General features: G+C 40.8%; 1 protein-coding gene across 3 annotated transcripts in view; it reads right to left on the bottom strand.

Annotated features, from left to right (window-relative positions):
- LOC120736450 (zinc transporter ZIP11-like) overlaps positions 1-23,425 on the bottom strand; it is a 157,781-nt gene that overhangs the window by 5,613 nt on the left and 128,743 nt on the right. For all 3 annotated transcript variants that reach the window (XM_040036534.1, XM_040036533.1, XM_040036535.1), the window contains one exon: positions 15,874-16,041. In XM_040036534.1, coding sequence (XP_039892468.1) covers positions 15,874-16,041 — 168 coding nt within the window. The remainder of the gene's footprint in view (positions 1-15,873; positions 16,042-23,425) is intronic.

Raw genomic sequence — 23,425 nt, forward strand, 5'->3', positions numbered from 1 at the left:
CCAAAATACTGTTTGATGTTTGTCAGACTGTGTTTGCGAGTTGTCTGTCATTCGAGTTAGGTACGTTTTTTTTATGTTCAGCTGATTCATAGGTCAGTGTTAAGAGGCTTAAAAACCAGGACTGAAAATGAGTGAGAAAAACTCTCAAAAGCCTGGAGAACTGGTGCTCAAGACACAACACAGGGTACTTCTAGTAATTTGTCCTGTTGTAGAAACAATCTTGAAAGAACAAAGTTTTCTGATCTTCCGTTGGTAATTTCAAAGGGTTTAAAACACTTTTTCTTCTAAAAGTATTTCACCTCTTGTATACAAAAACAAGTAGAATGTGAATAAGAGAGATAAATGAAGCAACAAGAAGATAAACTAAAGAGGGGAAAGCTAACACAGAGGCCAAAAAAAGTAACAGGATGTTTTTCTAGGAACCAGGTGTCCCTGCAAAACAGACTTCTCCAGCTGAGGTACCACTTCATCACAATCTAACACCTGTTATTACCTCTCATAACGACACAGACTAGCTCTTATCAACCTCCCGCTGCCTCATTACAGGCAGACACAGTGTAGTGGCACTATGGGGAAAAAACCCACCCTTTGGGTACGCTGTGGGTCTGCTTCACTTAATCCTCGGAAACAGTCTGAAATGCTGAAGGGCCAGTAAAAAACCTGGCACTGAAAAACCTTCAACTGTGTTTGAATAAAACATAAGCTGTGAGAGTTTCACTGTTTGGAGCTGCTTGTGCAAGGCTAGAGGCACACTAGAAGTTTTCAAAATGAGCTGCTTTAAATACTAAGGAAATTACATCAGCTACTTGGATAACACCTAAATAATCAGGATGAGTTTCAGCATTGACACTGATTATTTGCCAGACTTTTGTCTGCTCTTTTGAATGAAGAATTAGTTTTCTGACAACAGCTGCTGACCTCTCGTCCTGCTTCACAGCTGAAGAGTCCACTGGGCTGGAAGCTTTTCTTCCAAAGTACAGTCCAGAGCTAGCAGGGGAGTGGTAAACACTCACACACCTGTCGGGTTTTATCCCTGAGCCCTATGTTTTACTGTCTTTGCTTGCATCTCGTGGCATTTAAATGCATACCTTGTGGATTGTTAAAATACTGTGGAGGGAAAAAAAAAATTCTTGTACCTTCCTGACGTCCTCCACAAATCAAGTCTGAATCAAGAAAGGCTGAGTAGGAATAAACTGCACCGTTTTATTTTATTGAGTTTTTTATTTATTCTTCGTTGAAATCTTTTGCCGTGCACAGAAAACAATAGGTCACCAACCTCGATCACCATGGAAATTGTGAATCATATGCTATGGCCTTTACAGTCACCATTCTGTGTCAGCTCACACTCTCCAACACTGCCATCGAACACTAAAGGAGGGAATATTTTCTGGAAACACGGCGTTCCTCCCCTCAGTTTAAATTCAGAGAACAGAGTTTTAAATAGAGAAACTATGAGAACGAGCAGTCAAACTGTTCATACAGACAATTTCTCACTCTATGGTGTTACAATCATACTGCTGAAAAACACAGTTAAACAAGGAACCTGGACAAAGGCCATAAAGTCACAATATGTTCTTACTGTGCCACAGAGCTTTTGTTAAAAACCAAACCATTACTATGCTCGTTTCCACCTCCATAATTTTATCACTGGACTCTGTTAGAGTGGCTTTGAGTGATCCACAGTTTAATATGATTCCTATTTATCTCTTACTGGCCCTTGGTTCAGCCTTTCGGTTTCCTGCCTCCTTCCTTTAAAGATGCCAACTCTCATTTTAAAAAACCCCAACGTGTCTGCTTTACTTCAATCATTTTTTGAAGTTAATTGGTGACAGAAAAAACGAATTACATTTAAAAAAAGAATAGAAAAAAAAATTAAAATGTATTTACATTTTCAAGAAATAATATTATATTTCGAATATATTATTTTTGTTTTTTGCTTTGTTCTTTTAGAATATAATTGAAGAGGTTTTCTAGTGCAGTGAAATTTAGATAAGGGTATGCTTACATATGTTTACTATGATTACACAAACACTATGTAGGAGTAGGTAATGAATAATCGGGGTATTAAATAACTGGATATGTATAACTTGAGCTTATTACATAACATTATACTACAGTATATTTCTCACTATGTAGGCAGCTCATTCTCTTTCTCATGACAGCACTTCCTTTAGAGACACGTTCTGGGTTTAACTTTATAGAAAGGTGGACGTGAAATGTAAAAATTGGGTCAAATAAAATCAATAAACTGCTATTTATTGCCAATACAAAGGCAGAAGAGTTTTAACCATGGCTTTAAAGATAAGACTTTTTTCATGAAAGTCTGACCTTATTTGACTTTGAAGAAGAGGTCAGAGGTCAAAAGTAATGTGATGTTTAGAATCCTTATATATCATTCCCTAAATGCCTCAATGTTGTCAATACAAACGATGGCAGTAAGAAACATAGCGTCAAATAGCTTTGTGTGGCATTATCAGGTTGACCTTCAGATCAATCTATGGACCTCTAAGGAGAGGTCAGAGGTCAAACGTAACATGATATTTTACATTTTTATGTGTTTGTTTTCTATATGTCGAAAGTACTCACCACATTCAAGCATGATCATTTCTGAGGCTTTTTGTTAAATACTGACCAATAAATCATTACGCTGACCTTAAATATCTTGGTTTCTTGGCCCTCTGCTGATATATCCTTTCTCTTCATGCTGGAAGTTGGAAATAAACATCCCAGAGTCTCATTCCCTCTCACCCACTGCATTTACACAGATGTGTGTGGAAAGCCATTATGTGCAGCTATGATACATTTGTGCCACACAGTTAGCTTCTTTGTGAGTGGACAGATAGGTGCGAGTCCAATGTTGACTCATTCTGTTCCTTTCTTTAAAAATGTCAAATGTGGCTCCTATATTTGGTTCTAATGGCTCTAAAGATCATTTTCTAGGTGATTTAGTCATTGTGTGCGGTCCGGTTCACTGGAACAGTCTTACCCACATCTGCTTCTCTACTGCTTATTCTTTTCTCTTTCCTGTTGATCTCATGGTAGACCTGACTACAGTGACTTGCTACCCATTTTGCAATACAAAGTGCAGTTTAATTATTCACTTTTAATTCAAGAAATTGATTAAATAGATGTTTTGGACATGGGGTTATACTTTAGGATCAGTTATTTGTGTCCTCTGATAGCTAAAATTAGTGACTTTAACCTCCTAGGACCTGGTGTCCACATATATGGACATCACATTTTGGGTTGCCTAGACCACAATGCTAAATTTTGCTCTACAAGGACCTGATATCCCACTTACGAGGACATTATACTGCCACTGTTTTGTCGAAATTTAAAACGAATGTCTTCATATGTGGATATCAGGCTCTTGTAGAGCAAAATCAGATAAAAAGATAATTCTTTGTTTTTACATTCATCAGGTCCCAGTCAGCACAAATTGCAAAGAGAAATTTAAAATGCATGCCATGAAAGAGTTCGGGTCTTAGGAGGTTAAACCTGATTGGCTGTCCTTTCTAAACAGAAGGTTTTAAGACCAAGCTGGTTGGACACATGTTTACTGTGAGAAAGTGATCTGAAGCCTTAGATTTTAGCTTATGGGGCTAATCGTTCATATGCTAAACTATTTAAAACATTGTAGTTATGTATACATAAGACATATTATACATAAAATAAGGTGCTGTATATTAACATAATATGTAACATAATATGAAAAACTTTAACAGCTTAAACAAACTTCAGTAGAGAACTTTAAAAACTGGATGAGATTGTTAATGTAGCTAGGGTAGCTAGAGCAGCGGTCCCCAACCTTTTTCGAGCCACGGACCGGTTTAATGTCAGACAATATTTTCATAGACCGGAAATAAATACAACAAAATAAAATAAAGGACCAAGAAAAAAACTGTGGTATTTTGTAAATATAATAATAAACCCAAATTCACTGTGTAATTGTGTAACTTTATTAGCAGCGTCCTCCTGAAATGCGCCAACAACATTGACAGTAACATCCTCCTCTCTGCCCCTTAATGCTCTCTGGTCACTATGGTAATGTGTAAATATTTCTTTCAAAGTAAGACACACAAAAAAACAAATATAAAGTACATGAAAATATATAATAAAAAAAACCCTGAAAACCATAAATTTCACACCCGAGTCTCAAGTATCGCGGCCCGGTACCAAACGACTCATGGACCGGTACTGGTCCGTGGCCCAGGGGTTGGGGACCGCTGAGCTATAGTGTCTGTGAAGGTTCTCAGTCATCCAGGTCATCGTAGTCAAAGGAGCTTGCAAAGAAAAGCGTCTGGACTTCTTAAGTTGCTTGAAGACGTTTCACCTCTCATCCGAGAAGCTTCTTCAGTTCTGAGCTATAGGGTTTTATTTTGTGTCTTTTCTCTTCTAAGAGTTAGCTAGATCTAGGTGAATTGTCTGCAACTTCTTGTGAATCTGTTTCTGCATGCAGTTGTGTATGTTTGTGTGTGTCTGCATTGGCTCAGCAACCAGCTCTATCCAATTCCTGCCTAATGTTTTATGCTCTTTTAAGCGACTGTGACAATACTGCTGCTGACAGGCCATTGTCACAGCAGCCGCTTCCTTTCATTGCACCTTCATTTAATCTCCACTCCTCACCCACGGACACACTACTTTTCCCACTGTGCTATTTTTTTTTTAAAATTATTTCCCGGTGAGAAGTTTATTCCAATGACATCAAAGTCAAGCTACGTCTTTTTTTTTCTTTCAATCCTCGCCTTTACACGAACAACAAAGCGACATTTCAAATTTGCTATATCCTGCTGCATCACAAAATGCAAACTGCTTGATGAAAACCATGATTTAGTACCTTGTAATACTTAGCATCAAAAGACAAACAATTGGTGGCAACTTTTGTATTTAAAGTGACTCCAAAGGCCTGGAAGAAACTAGACAAACAGCGGCCTTGATGAAAGTTCTGTTGTAAAATGCACTGAACTCTAAACGATTGTGCATAACAAATTCTCACATAGTGCCTGAGGGTCTGTATTTACCTCAAACAGGTTTAGAAAGACTATGTTTGAACAAACATTAGTCATCAGCTACTCTCTTCTGATTAGCTTCTTTTTGTTTTTCACTGAATCAGCATATAAACTCAAAACTGCCTCAACTGTTGCTTTGCTAATTTAGGGAGCATGCACATTAACATAGCACTCATTGAATCAGTCTAACATGAGAGCTCTGAGTAACCTTTCTTTAATTTCCTTTTGCTTGGCTGTTCTTTTAATATTAAGTGTCACTCAAACTTAATTGAACATTTTAAAATATAAAAACCTTAAACCAGCACAAACGGTGCAGTCTTTCCCTTTTCTTTTGGCGAGTTACTAAAGTTAACAAAATGTGGAAGTGACTGGAAAAACAGTTACTCATAGCAGCCCATTTATGTGTGAAATGACTGCTGTGCTGATGGAAATACTGAATCTATCATGTGAGAAATTACAGTACAGGCCAACAAAGCATCTTATCTGACATAATCAACAACTAATCTGTTTACAATTACCCATGATGCACACAAGCAGCAAATCCTTATGCCACAGAAGCTTACTATACCAAGAGATGCTTAAAAGTGGCTTGTTTTATTCTTTATTTCTTTTTTAAATGATAAATGAATCCTTCAAAAAATTTTGAACCGATTTTATGTTAGCCAATCAGTTAGTCTGGATCTAGATTATAGAGAAAAAAGTAATACAATGTACATACATCCATAATTTATGTCTTTAGAAGAATGCCAACAAATCCTGGATAAATACTGGATATTTACTGTAATTATGGATAATTAATGGATAATTACTGGGCAGACAGAGAAAATCCCAGACCTATGTTTTGATATATATATTTTTTAATTTTGGAAATTTGCATGCTGTGATTATTATTGATTACAGGGACAGCTTATGGCTGTTGAGGCTCTTTATCTCCATTAGTAAAAATGTACTAAAAGCAACATAAGAGTTAACCTTATAGGGAATGTAATCATCTATCCATTCTCTTCCACTTCTCCCGCTGTCTTAGAGCGAGAGGCAGGGTACACCCTGGACAGGTCGCCAGTCTGTCGCAGGGCAAAGACATAGACAACCACTCACATTCACACCTATGGGCAATTTAGAGTTTCCATTTAACGTATCCCCACTAACTGCATGTCATCGGACTGTGGGAGGAAGCTGGAGTACCTGGAGAGAACCCACACAAACACAGTGAGAACATGCAAACTCCACCCAGAAAGACCCCGGCAAGGTGGTGGAATTGAACTCAGGACCTTCTTCCTGTGATGCAAGAGTGCTAACCACCGTTAGCACTTAATCCAATTTTCTTTTCCTGGTTGACTTTTTTCCTAACCCAGCTGCTAGTACTAGCAATCAGTGAGCTCCATCCATCACACTAACAGGGAGGAACGCTAATGGTGGCAAGAAAAGGTGGCCATACGTCTCCGACTCAGCCTCTGCTGCGTCTTCAGAGCCTCTTTGAAGATCAGTACACTCCATTTTGCAGCTGCTGTTTGTGTTATTCAAGGAAAGGTTCACGCTGCATACTGATAGCCTCCCTTCCTACAGGTAAAGACGGGCATCAACATGAAAAATAAGTACACTTTTTGCACCGTTGAGAAAGGCACTCAGTGAAAAGCAGATTTTTTTTTCCACATAAAATGTGACAAATTACTGCTCAGTATTAGAGTTTTATGTAAAATAGTTTTCTTTCATCAGCCTGAATCAAATGATGAGGTTATTATAGCGCAAAGCCTTCAGTGTTTGTAGTCGATGTTAAATTGCATGATTAGTTGGTGAAGAAGCACTTCAAAGAAGCAAACAGGTCCCTCTTATTGCAATTTAGGACTGCAAAATTACCCATAACACCAGTGGGCCTTTTAAACAGGATAAACACTGCTAGTTTATTAAAAATAATAATAAGAATAAAAAAATCTTAAAAGGAGCAAAGTACATATTGCTTGTTTTATGTGCTTTTTCTTTGATGTTATTAATAAAAAAGGTACTTTTGGCTTCTTTGTTGTAACAAAGTGTTTGTATCTATCGCTGGACTCAAACCAGCAACCTTCTTGTGGACCGTCACATAATTTTTCCAGTGCAGTAAATACTCCACAGCACACTGTGGTTCCTAATTTTGTGTCTTATGAACCATTTAAGAAACAATCATTTCACACAGAGTTCAACTGGTGACATTATTGTTACAAATAGACAAATAGAAATCAATCAAGCCTGAAGCAGAAAATCATCCAAGCAAGTGAGCTCATTCTTATTAATTACACACTTTAATTTGAGCAAATCATTGCTTGCCCACATCTCAGTGTTCAGCTCACAATTCTATTCTATGTTTCCACATTTTCATATATAAGAACTCTCAAACACAGGACGAGCACAAGGAGGAAGTCACCTGAGACCTTTGGTAACAGGCTGTTATAACCACAGTAAAGAGGTGAAGTAACATTATTAGAGAATTTCTGCTGTGTTTTTATATAAAACTCTCATTTTCAAATCCTTTCAAATCCAAGGTAAGCAATTTTAACATTTAATAGTTAGAGTGGATATCTCATCAAAGGGCAAATATGCATGGACTTTTGAATTATAGTTTATTTATAATTCTGTTGAGGACTTCCAAGACATTAATGTTTTAACTGTGATGAAAGAAATGTATTTTAATAAACCTGTCAGCTCTGCTGTATGATTCCCCAAAGTTGATTTTAAAAAAGCATGTAGCACTGATTGACACTCAGTGCATTTTTACTTTCACTTTAAATATAGATAAAAGAGAGAATATAAATTATTTGATTTACTATTGCTGCCCTACATTTAAAAGAAATAAGCGTTCATTCAAGACATGAAACCACTGACAAATATCTAAACCGATCTGAGTTTTTCTCAAATACACTTTCAGACTGCAAATGTTCTAATGTTCAAATTCATGTCTGTTCGCTAAACAATTAATATTGTGTCACTTTAAAAATGAAGCCGCAATCTGACAGCAGTTTAATACATAATAGTAAAACCACTGAAGTCAATTTTTCATGTGTCTGCATTACTTATAGATAACATGGAGATACTCACTCAACAAGTTAGAAAGTAAAATCAACTTGCATATTCCTCACATGCTCTTTTTTGTGTCTCATCCATCCAGAAAGTTGCAATTATGGTAGCCTACTTAGTGAGTTTATTTGCTATGATGTCTCAACCAATATCAGCAAACATGGAAACTGTTTTTGTACTTTGTACTGCCGTTATAATTATCATTTTAAATGTTATATTTGGAAAGTAGTTTGAAAGAAGAACCTAATCTAACATTTGCCTCTATATTGTCAACTCCCGAAGAAGCAGTAAACCTGAAATCAGTGGCACATGTCACATGACCATATATCTATACGTATATTGAGAGAGATACATTATTTAAAAATGAAAAAATAAAAAAATAAATAAAGGGCAGGGATAGCTCCGTAGGTAGAGTGGTGGCCCCATGATCGGAAGGTCAGGGGTTTGAATCCACTGAACGGCTGAGGTAGCCCTGAGCAAGGTACCGTCCCTACACAGTGCCCACGGGGACTAACACATACACATTACTATTTCAATCTATGTGGATAAAGGTCTTTCTGAAATTTAATATTAGTGGTAGTGTTAGCATTACTAACCAGCAACTGGATCTCTCAAAATAAGAAAAAATGTTTTCTCTAATGATTTTTTCCTTTTTCTTTTTTTTTTTTTTGCTTTAAAACAGACAAACTTATACTGAAATATAAACATGTGAAATACAGTTGGAGATTTACACCACCGGTCAAAATGTTAAAATGCCCCAATTTTTCCAGTTATTTAATGCAATTCAAGTTGTTCCCCCAAACTGCTCCCCCTCAAAAAAAAATCAGAATTATACAAAAAGGCTTTTCTCAGGGACCGGTAGTGTAAATAAAAATCACTTTTGCGTGCATGAGCTTTTTTGTTTTACAAGCTGTATTCTTTTTTTATGCTGCAAATTTAAAATTAACTGGGGACTTTAAAGGTCCACACCGGTCACAGTTTTCCTTCTAACAAGAGGAAAGAATAAGTCCCTGTGAGCATGTAACGACACAAAATTCACAAGCAGATTATAAACAAACAGCAGTTAATTAATAACTGAATTAACTATTACTTAGTTAATTCAGTTACCGACCCTGCTGTTAATTACTTTACCATTCTTTTCTTTTTAAGTATGAACCTTATCTTGACTTAAGTTTTTACATAGTGGCTGATGGGTGGAGGGGGACAAAAGCCAGACATTTACCGCCGTTTCTCTCTGATGTATGACTGACAGGTTATTAACTTAATTAGCTTATTGGACTTGACAAAATTGTGACTTGTTGACCTCTGAGTAGTGTTTAATAGTGCGAGGCCTCTTGCAGAGCAAACCTGTCTATTTGACTGATTTATTTTTTCATCATTAATATTCCAACAACTTATTTGAAGCGAGAAAGAAAATCAATATGTACATTCAGTGAGCGTTCCGGCTGACGCACTACAAAACAGCCTGAGCTGGGAAACAGGCTTTTGTGTAATGAGCTTTAAAAAAAAGCTGCATTGTTGGTATTCTGTGGAGCTCAGCAGCAGGTGGGTGAATTGTAAATTCAGAGTGACTATACATACATGGTTTACTGCTACACCTCGTGTAACATTTACAGCTTGCTGGCATCCTCTCCTGCTCTCTGACACAGACAGACATGCACACTTTATATTGATCATCATATGGTTGTTGTTTAAATGAGTGTATGATGTAGGACCTATTCTTATTTTTTATTTGTATTGATGCACAGTTCACACCACAAACAGACAACCCTGAGTTTGGTCTGACAAGGCTGCTGAGTAGTGCATTCACTTCATCGTCTTATGTCTGTGGAGTTTCTTCTGCTACCTCGCAAACAATGGTCTCTACTTCAATACAAAGAGCTGGAAGGGGGGGAACAGTGATTCCACCTTTAGGACAAACACAATTAAGTGTTTTGCCAGTGAACGCATTAATCAATTCTTAGGCAGTGACAGTAATGTATCAATACGAGCTAGAGTAGCAACACAAGTGTATTGAAGTGATATTATCGATCACAAGAGCCATGATTTTCTTTCCTTTTCATTCATTGACATTTTAGTTTTTTGGGTAAGTTAATATAACAACAAAGGGGCCAATAAATTGTACAGCAGTGCATCCTACACGAACTGTTTATTATTCAGTTTAGATGCCGATAGATAAATGAATAAGTGTTATATTGACACAAATGGACCGGGTGCCTCTTCCAAAGTTTACTTACACATGTTCAGAGTGCAACACGTGAGTGGACTGTTAAATCATGTCTGTAAATAGGGATTGTTGGCTCAGTGGACGTGGACTAGCGATTTTTTTTCTTCTTGATCTAATGTAAAGTATAAACTTTAAATATTTAGCACGGTTCCTAACAATCGATGGCGAGGTCGTTACAAAAAAGAAAAAACAATACAAAAATGAATACATCAGTGTACTGCACATTATTCTTGCTTTTGTAAAAAGTAATGTAGTTTGTTACTTAATTACCCACTGGTGAAAATATTTCATTACACTACTCCCTATGAACCAAGATGGCGCCGCGGATGGTCGCCCTGGTGCTTCAGTGCGTTACTTTTGTTTTGTTTTTGTGCATTTCTTCTGTGTCTGGGCACTCCTCTGGATATTCGTACACCAGAGAAGAGCTCCTTAACTACAGGACTACAACGCCTGTGGATTTACTTCCAATATTTGTCGCATCTGCGGCAGATTTACTGCTGACTCTGACCAGGAAAGCGAGACGCCGAAAGAGAGGGAAGCGAGCCGGCGCACTCGTGCGTTTGAGGAGACGTGAACCAGACTGCGAACCGCTCTTCCTGGGATCTTCCTTTCTAATGTACGCTCACTCTGGAATAAGATTGACGAACTGGCCCTGATGAGAAGCATGAACAGAGACTTTGCCTCCTCCTGTGTCTTATGTTTTACGGAGTCGTGGCTCAGTGAGAACATCCCAGACTGCGCGCTCAAACTGGAGGGCTTCCATCTGCTGCGCGCGGACCGGCAGGCCGCTCTCTCCGGTAAGTCCAAAGGTGGAGGTCTCTGCTTCTACATCAATAGTGGCTGGTGCACAGATGTGACAGTGATTGCTCAGCACTGCTCTTCCTCTCTGGAACATCTTTTTAATCCACTGCAAACCGTTTTATTCTCCGCGGGAGTTTGCTTCATTCATCCTGGCCGCTGTTTACATCCCGCCAGACGCAGATGCGCAGGCAGCTCAGTGCGCACTCGCGGAGCAGATTCTCCACACGGAGCGGACATTCCCGGACTCTCTCATCATTGCTCTTGGGGACTTTAACAAAGCCAATCTGAGCCATGAGCTTCCAAAATACAAGCAGTATATTAAATGCCCGACCAGAGAGGAGAGGACATTGGACCACTGTTACAGCACAATCAGCGGGGCCTATCGCGCGGTGCCCCGCGCTTCACTCGGACTTTCTGACCACGTCATGATCCACCTAATCCCCGCGTACAGACAGAGGCTGAAGCTCTCCAAACCTGTCGTGAGGACCAAAAAACTGTGGAGCAACGAGGCTGTGGAGGAGCTTCGCACGTGTTTGGAGTCTACAGACTGGGACACAATGAAGGCTGCTTCTAACAGCTTGGACGAGTTTACGGACACTGTCACCTCCTATATCCACTTCTGCGAGGACAGCATTGTGCCATCACGCACCAGGGTGAGTTATAACAATGACAAACCCTGGTTTACTCCTAAACTCAAAAAGCTGTGGCTGGAAAAGAGAAAGGCGTTCAGAAGCGGAGACAGGGACTGCTACAGAGAGGCCAAGTACAGGTTCACTAAAGAAGTGGACATTGCTAAACATCAGCACTCTGAGAAGATGCAGCAGCAGATCTCAGAGAATGACTCGGCCTCTGTGTGGAAAGGTTTTAGGAATATCACAAACTACAAGCCTAAAACCCCCCACTCCACTGATGACTTGCTCTTGGCCAACACCCTTAACGACTTCTACTGTCGTTTTGACGAGCCATCAGGCAGCCTTCACACCTCCAACGGCCCCAACAATAGAGACATTTTGGACACTAATTCCCCTACCTCTCCCCCCTCCATAGAGCCATCACCACCTTCAAACCGTTCACCTACAACACCCCCCTCCTCACCCCACACAAAAGAGGATTTCACACCACCTCCTCCCACCACAACTCTTCATATTCATGAAGCAGATGTGAGGAAGCAGTTTAAGAACCTGAATGCTCGGAAAGCTCCCGGCCCAGACGGTGTGTCTCCTGCCACCCTCAGACACTGTGCAAACGAGCTGGCCCCAGTGTTTTGTGGCATTTTCAACTCCTCACTGCAGGCATGTCATGTGCCTGCCTGCTTCAAGTCCTCCACCATAATCCCTGTCCCCAAGAAACCTAGGATCACTGGACTAAATGACTACAGACCCGTGGCTCTGACATCTGTGGTCATGAAGTCCTTTGAGCGCCTAGTTCTCTCCCATCTCAGGACCCTCACGGCCCCCCTCCTGGACCCCCTGCAGTTTGCATATAGAGCCAACAGGTCTGTAGATGACGCCATCAACATGGCCCTACACTTCATCCTGCAGCATCTGGACTCCCCAGGAACCTACGCCAGGATCCTGTTTGTGGACTTCAGCTCTGCCTTCAACACCATCCTTCCAGACCATCTCCGAGACAAGCTTTCCCAGATGAATGTGCCTGATCCCATCTGCCGGTGGATCACTGACTTCCTGACGGACAGGAAGCAGCATGTGAGGCTGGGAAAGAATGTCTCGGACTCCCGGACCATCAGCACCGGCTCCCCTCAGGGCTGTGTTCTTTCTCCTCTGCTCTTCTCCCTGTACACCAACTGCTGCACCTCCACCCACCAGTCTGTCAAGCTAATCAAGTTTGCAGATGACACCACCGTTATTGGACTCATCTCGGACGGGGACGAGTCTGCCTACAGGAGGGAGGTTGAACGTCTGGTGTCCTGGTGCAGCCACAACAACCTGGTGCTGAATGCCCAGAAGACAGTGGAGATTATTGTGGACTTCAGGAAGCACACAGCCCCACTCCCCCCCATCATCCTGACTGACACCCCCATCACCTCTGTGGACTCATTCCGCTTCCTGGGTACCACCATCACCCAGGACCTGAAGTGGGAGCCCACCATCACCTCCGTCATCAAGAAAGCCCAGCAGAGGATGTACTTCCTGAGGCAGCTGAAGAAATTCAACCTGCCAACACGGACGATGATGCAGTTCTACACCGCAATCATCGAGTCCATCCTCACCTCCTCCATCACCGTGTGGTACGCTGGAGCCACTATCAGGGACAAACAGAGACTGCAGCGTGTTGTGCGCTCTGCTGAGAAGGTGATTGGCTGCAGACTCCCATCTTTGCAGGACCTGTACACCTCCAGGACATTGCGGCGTGCAGCTCGGATCTCAGCTGACCCTTCTCACCCTGGTCACAGTCTGTTTGACCTGCTCCCCTCAGGCAGGAGGCTCCGGTCCATTCGCACCAGAACCTCTCGCCATAAGAACAGTTTCTTCCCCTCTGCTGTTGGACACATGAACAATAACCATATGACTATCCCCACCACTAACACATGACCCTACGCTGTGTTCACTGTATCATTCCATGTTTGGCACTGATCACCACCTGCACTCATGTATATATCTTTCAACGTAGCACTCTTAATTCTTACTCTCATGTATATATCTCATGTATATCTCATGCACATATCTTTCCACGTAGCACTTTTAATTCTTATCCCTACTTTTATTTTTTCCATATCTATTTAAGTGTTATTTATGACACCATGTTTGCACTGAAGCACCGCAGCAATTTCCTAATGTTGTAAACCTGCTCAACATTTGGCAATAAACCCCTTTCTGATTCTGATTCTGATTCTGATTCTATACTACTGTCATGTTACTCCGTTACGTGAACTGAAATGCACTGTCACAATGCTACCACTTACGAGGTTACAGTCACACACACACCAACACAAATCCCTATACTAAAGAGGGAACACAACATCTTTCTGTTATGCATGAACACAAAACCATAAAGCAAATTTGAGAACAAAACACTTCAAAGTTACCGGAGCCATTCTAGAAACATTTACAGGTAGAAATGGAGGCTGCGGTGTTACAGGCCTGACTGCTTGTCATTGTTACTCAGTACAGTAACATAAAGTACTAACAAGTTATTCAATGATCTTCAGCATTGCCTGTTGAAGATCAGGTTCTGGTTAGCATACACTCAGCTTTAACATCACCCTGGATTCTTTGCTAGCTTTGTATTTAACACGGAGCTGCATGTAAAAAAAAAGATGTTAGCAGCACAGTACAATTACTTTTCAAAGTTTACATTTTCTAGTGTCAGAAGAAAAAGGCACATTTGATGTTTGCTTTTTGTTTTTTTTCTTTCTGTCCAATCATCGGACAGATAAATGAAAAAACTTTATAGTGCAGGTAACAACATGATTGTATATAATGACTGCATTTATTCCAGTAATTCATTATATTACTGCATTAGCTGAAAATGTCATGTGATTACGTTAATCCACTGTGGATGATCACAGTATTGGACAATGATTAATTGTGCTGATAAAGTTTACCACTTAGATTAGCATAATTAATATAGTAATTATTTAGTCATGACCCAAACAACTGAAGAACTTTTCAGTCACTGGCTACACTTAAAAAAAGGCTCAATGGTGCCACTAATACAACAACCAGTGAAGCTGGACTATATGCTGCCATATGCTACTACTAGCAGGCTAATACCATGATACATTAGTATCTTTGTATCATGTCGCCTAAAATTCAAAGTTGGCATGAATGCGACGATCAAGATGTTTCAAATTAAACAGCATTGTTTTTCAACCATCCCGGTGGCATTACAAGTGAAGTCTTCTGAAAGCACGCCAAAATATCCATATCCAATAACTATTTATTTATTTCAGTCTGTACTAAACTGGTGGACTGTTGAAACAACCAAATAATATCGTTGCCATACTGAAAAGTCCAAGTTAAATCAAACTGCCAAATGAATTTTAGACAAAGTTTTCAAGCTGTGTTGACAGCAAGGTCAAGAGCAACATGAACCCAAATTTATTACTGCCCTTAACTGTCGTTTATCATTAGCATCATTAGCGGGTGCTTAGTCAGCCCTGTAAAAGTTCTGTGGTGCAACTATTGCTCATGATTTGGGAAAACATTTCATCATCATAATAAAATATTTTTTCATCACTTAGAGTCAACAAGAAAACCTGAGCAGAAGCTTCTAGGTGCTGCGCTGCCTGTTACAGAAAGCTTTGCTTCCAGGTCACAGCTGATGTTGTTCACATAGATATTCCTGCAGGCACATATTCATTCAGGAACTCAAACCAGAGCCACAAAAATGACTGTAACAGTCACTCAATGAAAAGCAAAGATGTATTCTGGGTATTCAATTAAGTTCCAGATCTTAAACAATGTATTGGATGCACAGTTGTAGCAAAAAGAGAAAAACAGACATAGTGCTGGCACAAACTGATAAAGAAGAAGACTGCTTATTTGAATTCAATTTAACGCCCCTAGAAAAGAAATTACCAATACATAGTTGTCGTCTTTGTTGTGGAGGAAAAAAAATAACAACCGTTTTGCAGATATAAACCACAATAAAGGCGAAGAGCATTTATCAGTGAGTGCAGGCATTCAGTCTGTTTACATTGATGGAAGGTTATAGCTAAAATGTGTTTTTGCCCCACAACAAAGAAAAACACTCTTGATCATTAAAAAAGAAGCCGTATTGTTTGAATTCAGCAAAACTTCATGTCCTGTGGTTTGTACTCACCCGGGATGTTGTGGATAGTGATGGCTAGGATGAGGAGAAGAATTCGCCGCCAGCTGCTGCCTCTCTGTTCAGCCACTTCCTGTTGTTTACTTCCTGTTTCATGTCCACCCGAGCTGCTCGAAGGAAGTCCTTTCCTTCTCTGGTAGACGTCTCCATTCTCAATTTTATCTGTTTAACAGAGGATAACAAACATTAGACAGCACTTCTTTTTTCACCACTCAAAGTACTTTCACACTGCAGGCCACATCCACCCATTAACACAGGATTCATTTGAATTCTATGTGTTTACTGCAAAGCCCTTTAATTACCAGAAACAGATGGACTGATTGGTTTTCAGCCGAGGGTCTAACTACCAACCTCCAGATTGGTGCACCTCCCGAGCCAGAGCTGAACCCAATAGAATTTGGTGGAATTGCAATTATTAAAAGTTTAGCACTTAAATAAATAAAAAACTCAGAGGAACTCCAAGAATCCCTTTTTTAAGAAACACCAACATGCACACTGGGATTACAACCTTTCAACCTGCCTACAAGTGTTGCTTCCAAACATGGCTGGGAGACTTGTTTAAGTACTTTTTGACCGCAGGCTGGCTTTAATTGCTTGGTGGATTGCCCCACAGCGCCAGACACCCTTCTCTTTGACTGTGGCTATTCTTGTGACTTTTCCTGAAACAAAAAACTCTGAGGAAACCTTGTCCAGCAATCAGCGAGGCGTGAGGACGTGTGAAAGTAGGAAGGGAGGGTTTCCTCATTAACATTCGGCTTCTTCATTGTTCCCTCTTATTTTTCATTATTCATCCATTTCATAGTGGCAGGGTCGACCGCAGCCCTCATCCTTCCTGATATGGCTTAAATGATACTCCTAATTATGGCATATGGCAGCAGATTTTAACCCTATCTTTGACTACGATCATAAAGAATAGGTAGGGTTGGTAGAGGAGGATTGGGAGTCAGCATTCACAGCTTTTTCATGATTTCAGCCACATGTTGAAGCCTTGTTTATATAACACTCAGATGGTTGCGTGGATTTACAACAAATCTGCTGTAGAGTTGATCCTTGATTGCAATAGAACAAAGGTGTCAAGAGGTGCATCCTATAAAGACACTCAGAACTACATTAATCAGGCTAATTAAGGTCTTTGAAATGCCAATCAGCGCTTATGTGAGTCTGAATGTTGACGTTTCAAACACAGAATCCTTATAATTGTGACTCACGTGAATATGCACTTAGTTTTCTGTTATTCAACGAAAACTTGCGGTGATGCGCGACACATAGGAAGCAATTACCCACAAGATCAAAGGACAACTTAAATGACAAATGGGTTTATTACAGAGAAGATCATCTGCCTCGGCTGGCTGCTTCAAGCCTGATTAGCACGTCAGTCACCAAATTTGTATTTACTGGCTGACAGATGAAAAGTAAAACTTTCATTAAAAGAAAAATGCTCAGGATTTGTCGCATATCAGTCCAATTACCAGCAATACAACATCTGTCAGTGTCATAAACCAAAGTTAATGGCCCAAGACAATTTAATTTGCACAAAACTCCTGATGAAGGTTACGCAGACGGAGCAAATTACATTATGTTGTTATAAAAAAACCAAAATAAGCCCAAAATGGACAGACACCATCAAACAACTGAAAAATGTTGGGTACAGCATGAACATAATGATGATTAGCTGACTAAATGGTGCAATGCTTTTAATATTTTATAGGTTTCCAATCAAAGGAGACTGTCTAGAAGCAGAGGCGCTGTAGATGCACTAGGAATGGTTTAAATTACCAAAACCTCTCCCTGCTCTTCTCGTGAAATGCCATGAGAGATGCCCTCGAGTGGATAATTCAGTTTGCAGCGTTTAGTCGAAGACTCGCCCGCCCTCCCCATCCCTGCATTGGTCTCTTTTTTTTCACCTACATTGCTGAACACAAGCAATTGACCTCTATTAATGTGTTCCAAGTGTCTTGTTCTTACTATGTAGGGGGCTGTAAATTGCAATTATTGGTGAGTAAAGGTCAAACAATCTGGACTTTAGCTTGCAGTGCACTCTCTGTAACAACCTCAGCCAAGCAGAAGGAAAATTCGCTGTGTATTTCTCACCAATTTAACTTCCCAAACTATTTGACTACTGGAAATTTTCATGATTAAAAAAAAAACATTTTTTAGCTGAACACAAATACCCAAATATGCACAAGTGCCACAAGATAATTGTCTTAATAAAGATAATCTTCTCTTCTACTCTAAATGTTATGATTCAATACATATATGTATATTGAGACAGGGTGTATACTCTGAAAGTTTCTACTCAAGTCTTTTTTCTTTTTCTGCTCCTTGTTAACCACAACTATGTCTGGTTTGTTGGCCAGAAGCTGCTTCTCTCAATCGCATCTACAACCCCTAAATTTGCTAGTAGCTGCTTTCATCAGCCCTCTGTTATTGCCATTCATGGCCTTGATACTGATAGGGCTCACTGTCTTTAATAAAATATTTAACCAGAACCTGTTCTGACCAATATAGTCACTCTTTGTATCAGTCTTTTAGCTCATTTGGTCTACCAAAGAAGAAACCATGAAATGACCCTTTGTACATTCAATAGGGATCCTGTCAGATTGTACCCTTTTAAAATTTAGCTATTTACAGTTTGAGACAGAGTTAAAAAAACAAAAGAAAAGAAAAAAGAATGAGGCAGGTGGAAGAATACATCGTGGATAAATATCTCTCAAGGTTACTTGCTAACTAAGGGCATAAAGGTGCCTGGTGACTGAGAGTATGCAGATATACTTTTCATCAGTATTCCCTTAGAAAGGACTGTTCTCCACAAGGACACACACGTTGACCTGCCATTGTTGGACTTGAATGAAGTGAAAATAAAAAGACTCGCTGCTCCACAGAAATGCCTGCCGTCCTAGTAAAAAAAACAAACAAAAAAAACACCAACCAACCACGAAATGCAGTTTATTTTGTGAACATTTCACTTTTTCAAGATTGTACACAAAAGCCTGTAGCAGAAGAGGCAGTTGTTTCCTGAAGGCCAAAACATTGAATACTATTGCAGCCACAAAAGGATTCATAAAGAAAGCAAATACAGCACTGAAAATCTGACCTGATTATAGCCATAGTAAACGAATGTTCAGTCATCATTACAGATGTTGTGAAAGTCTATAAATCATCACAGTTTTTAGACTTGTTGCTTGCACAGCTAACAAATAGACAGAGGGCGCCATTTTTGCATGATGATGCTAAAGAAACTTTCACGCCTGATTTGAACTGTGAAGCAAATTTGTCATTCCGCCTTAAATCCATCAAGCCTTCTTCATGAACATCTCCGATTTACAAAAACATTTATGGTAGGAAACTTTGAACATAATAATGGCTGCTATAAAATCTCCATATACCATACTGATATCCATCCATCCTCTTCCATTTATCCTTATCAGGATAGAGACACTTTGGACACTAATTCCCCCATCTCTCCCCCCTCCATAGAGCCATCACCACCTTCAAACCGTTCACCTACAACACCCCCCTCCTCACCCCACACAAAAGAGGATTTCACACCACCTCCTCCCACCACAACTCTTCATATTCATGAAGCAGATGTGAGGAAGCAGTTTAATAACCTGAATGCTCGGAAAGCTCCCGGCCCAGACGGCGTGTCTCCTGCCACCCTCAGACACTGTGCAAACGAGCTGGCCCCAGTGTTTTCTGGCATTTTCAACTCCTCACTGCAGGCATGTCATGTGCCTGCCTGCTTCAAGTCCTCTACCATAATCCCTGTCCCCAAGAAACCTAGGATCACTGGACTAAATGACTACAGACCCGTGGCTCTGACATCTGTGGTCATGAAGTCATTTGAGCGCCTAGTTCTCTCCCATCTCAAGACCCTCACGGCCCCCCTCCTGGATCCCCTACAGTTTGCATATAGAGCCAACAGGTCTGTAGACGACGCCATCAACATGGCCCTACACTTCATCCTGCAGCATCTGGACTCCCCAGGAACCTACGCCAGGATCCTGTTTGTGGACTTCAGCTCTGCCTTCAACACCATCCTTCCAGACCATCTCCGAGACAAGCTTTCCCAGATGAATGTGCCTGATCCCATCTGCCGGTGGATCACTGACTTCCTGACGGACAGGAAGCAGCATGTGAGGCTGGGAAAGAATGTCTCGGACTCCCGGACCATCAGCACCGGCTCCCCTCAGGGCTGTGTTCTTTCTCCTCTGCTCTTCTCCCTGTACACCAACTGCTGCACCTCCACCCACCAGTCTGTCAAGCTAATCAAGTTTGCAGATGACACCACCGTTATTGGGCTCATCTCGGACGGGGATGAGTCTGCCTACAGGAGGGAGGTTGAACGTCTGGTGTCCTGGTGCAGCCACAACAACCTGGTGCTGAATGCCCAGAAGACAGTGGAGATTATTGTGGACTTCAGGAAGCACACAGCCCCACTCCCCCCCATCATCCTGACTGACACCCCCATCACCTCTGTGGACTCATTCCGCTTCCTGGGTACCACCATCACCCAGGACCTGAAGTGGGAGCCCACCATCACCTCCGTCATCAAGAAAGCCCAGCAGAGGATGTACTTCCTGAGGCAGCTGAAGAAATTCAACCTGCCAACACGGACGATGATGCAGTTCTACACCGCAATCATCGAGTCCATCCTCACCTCCTCCATCACCGTGTGGTACGCTGGAGCCACTATCAGGGACAAACAGAGACTGCAGCGTGTTGTGCGCTCTGCTGAGAAGGTGATTGGCTGCAGACTCCCATCCCTGCAGGACCTGTACACCTCCAGGACATTGCGGCGTGCAGCTCGGATCTCAGCTGACCCTTCTCACCCTGGACACAGTCTGTTTGACCTGCTCCCCTCAGGCAGGAGGCTCCGGTCCATTCACACCAGAACCTCTCGCCATAAGAACAGTTTCTTCCCCTCTGCTGTTGGACACATGAACAATAACCATATGACTGTCCCCGCCACTATCACATGACCCTACGCTGTGTCACTGCATCATTCCATGTTTGGCACTGATCACCACCTGCACTAATGTATATATCTTTCTACGTAGCACTCTTAATTCTTATTCTCATGTATATATCTCATGTATATCTCATGCACATATCTTTCTACGTAGCACTTTTAATTCTTATTCTTATTTTTATATCTTTATGACACTATGTTTGCACTGAAGCACCGCAGCAATTTCCTAATGTTGTAAACCTGCTCAACATTTGGCAATAAACCCCTTTCTGATTCTGATTCTGATTCTGATAAGTGGAAGGGCTGGATACACAATACACAGCTAAAATTTCACAGCACTGATTCTATATGTTCAAACTGTACCATAAAGGTTTTTGCCAAGTTGGAGATAGTGAAGCAGGAAATGTTCTAAAAATTGGCTGATTAGCCACCAGTGCTGTCCATCAGCCTCCTAGTGCTGCAAATGTATGTACTCCATCGTATAAATGTGAAAATCCTCAGTGACTTACTTCTCGAGTTACCACATTCACAAGATTTTCAGAAAACTTGAGCAAGATTCAAACTCATCCAAGATTTTTGGTAGATGCACACCTATGATACCACAGATGTTACGGTATCCGTTTGAAAATTCCACGTCACCTTGTTCTCATGTTCACAAAAGTTGGGTGTCCAAACTGTCTGCCCACATGCCTGCTACCCCGTGTGGTGACAACAACAGCATCATAAAACAACACAATAATAAAAATTAGATAGTACTTATCGATGCTATACATCTGCAAATACTGACATTTATATAAACAGCTATGGCTAGAAAGGAAAAAATCTCCTGCTCTCCCGTGGAGTCCCAGAAAGTAATACAATATTCCAGGAATGTTAAGTTTTGGGTCTCCTGTTTGTCATTCAGGCAGCAGATCTGAGACTACTTGGCTTGGGCACATGTTGTGTGACAGAATCCTGAGACTGAGAAAAAAAGAGAGACTACACGGTTTGTCACAGTTTTCATCTGGAGGTAGGAAGAGTTGCCTCCTGTTGCTGTAGCAGCAGATGAGTCAGGACGTGACGGTGCCACTGCCTCATCTGCTGCTCCATGCCAAGCTAATGAAGAGTGTGGGTCTTCGAGGAGCAAGCTGGGTTAGCTAAGTGGCTTTCAAAGATTTTGGTCACACCCAGTATTTGAAGTATTTCTGAGGCACAACTTAGCACAGCACAACATGTCACTGTAGTCAAGTCATTCCAAAACACATCTGCTGTTCTCATCATTCGAGGACAGGAGGGGAGACGGGAGAGAGGATGACTGAGATGAGAAAACAAAAACAGCTGTTTGGAGAGGTGAGGGAGAGGAGCGTATCAGATCGATAAGATACACAATTTGACAGCAACTGTTTGTCAAATCTGTGGCATTTCAAAAGAAGCCTCAATTTTCAGAAGTGAACAAAGCACCGGCACCTCACATTGAAGGTCTTAGTTTTTCCTCGGGGGTTTTGATCTTGCTGCTGGAAATAAAAAGCTGAATGAACGCTCACTTTCTTTCTCTCTCTCTCTCTCTATTTATGATTCATTTTTGTGAAAAGCAGCTGACACACCTGATTGGAACCTTTTTTTGTATAGTGCAGCGTCTCACATCTTATAACAATTTTACTCTGAAATAACCTGAAAATGGTACAGTGATCAGTGGAAATAATCTTCGAGCGCGACACAGAGAATCAAATTAAAAGAAACGCAATGACAGCCAATCAGAATAATGACACATTGTAAGAGGCACAAAAGAAAACTGACAACACAATTGGGCAGGTTAACACAGGGCCTGAGAGGTCTTCATTACAGCAGTGAGCAGCCTCTCGTGCTGTCTGAACATCAGTCCATAATGGTTTGCTTTAGCCATCGGCTGTTCTTTACTTCTCACTTGGACACGCCACACATTTGAACTACCGAATAACACTTTTGGCCTTTTCGGGATGTATCTGCTAACACTGAGAAAAACTATATAGTTCATTTACTTGCTTGCTTGATAAACTGTCACAAGAGAAGCAATGATGTGCATTGCAAGTATCTAGAGGAAACCCTCCATACTAATTTAAATATTGCTCATTGTTTTTTGAAGTCACTGGCCTGTAACACCTCTTACAACATATCCAGGATATCGTCTTATTCATCTTCACATAAAATCAACCGTCATGAAAGGTGGTCACATAAACATGACTACAGTACAACCACTGTGATAATGCCTTGCTGCTGCGTGTCACTGTGTGTAAAAGGGAAGCATTGCTGTGCTTTTACTTATACAAATGATGCCGGAAGATGCATCAGCACTGCTGCCCCTTCATTAAGATACAAGAAGATCTAACTTTAATTAGAAGTATATGTAGTGTGGATGAAATTACAATTGCCTTGTTCATTAAGAAGCAACACCAGCAAAGTTTTGTGGTATAAGAGCAAGTAACAAATATAAAAGCATATGCTAATTAAAATCTGTTAGTAATCTTGTAAATCTTATATATGGTCAGCGAGTACAAGGCCCTGTTTTAGGATTATATTATATTATATGCTTCCATGCTTTCATTGTGCTTCCAGAAC

Source organism: Simochromis diagramma, unplaced genomic scaffold (genome assembly GCF_900408965.1).
Source record: "Simochromis diagramma unplaced genomic scaffold, fSimDia1.1 OVJJ01000371.1, whole genome shotgun sequence".
Classification (NCBI taxonomy): Eukaryota; Metazoa; Chordata; class Actinopteri; order Cichliformes; family Cichlidae; genus Simochromis; species Simochromis diagramma.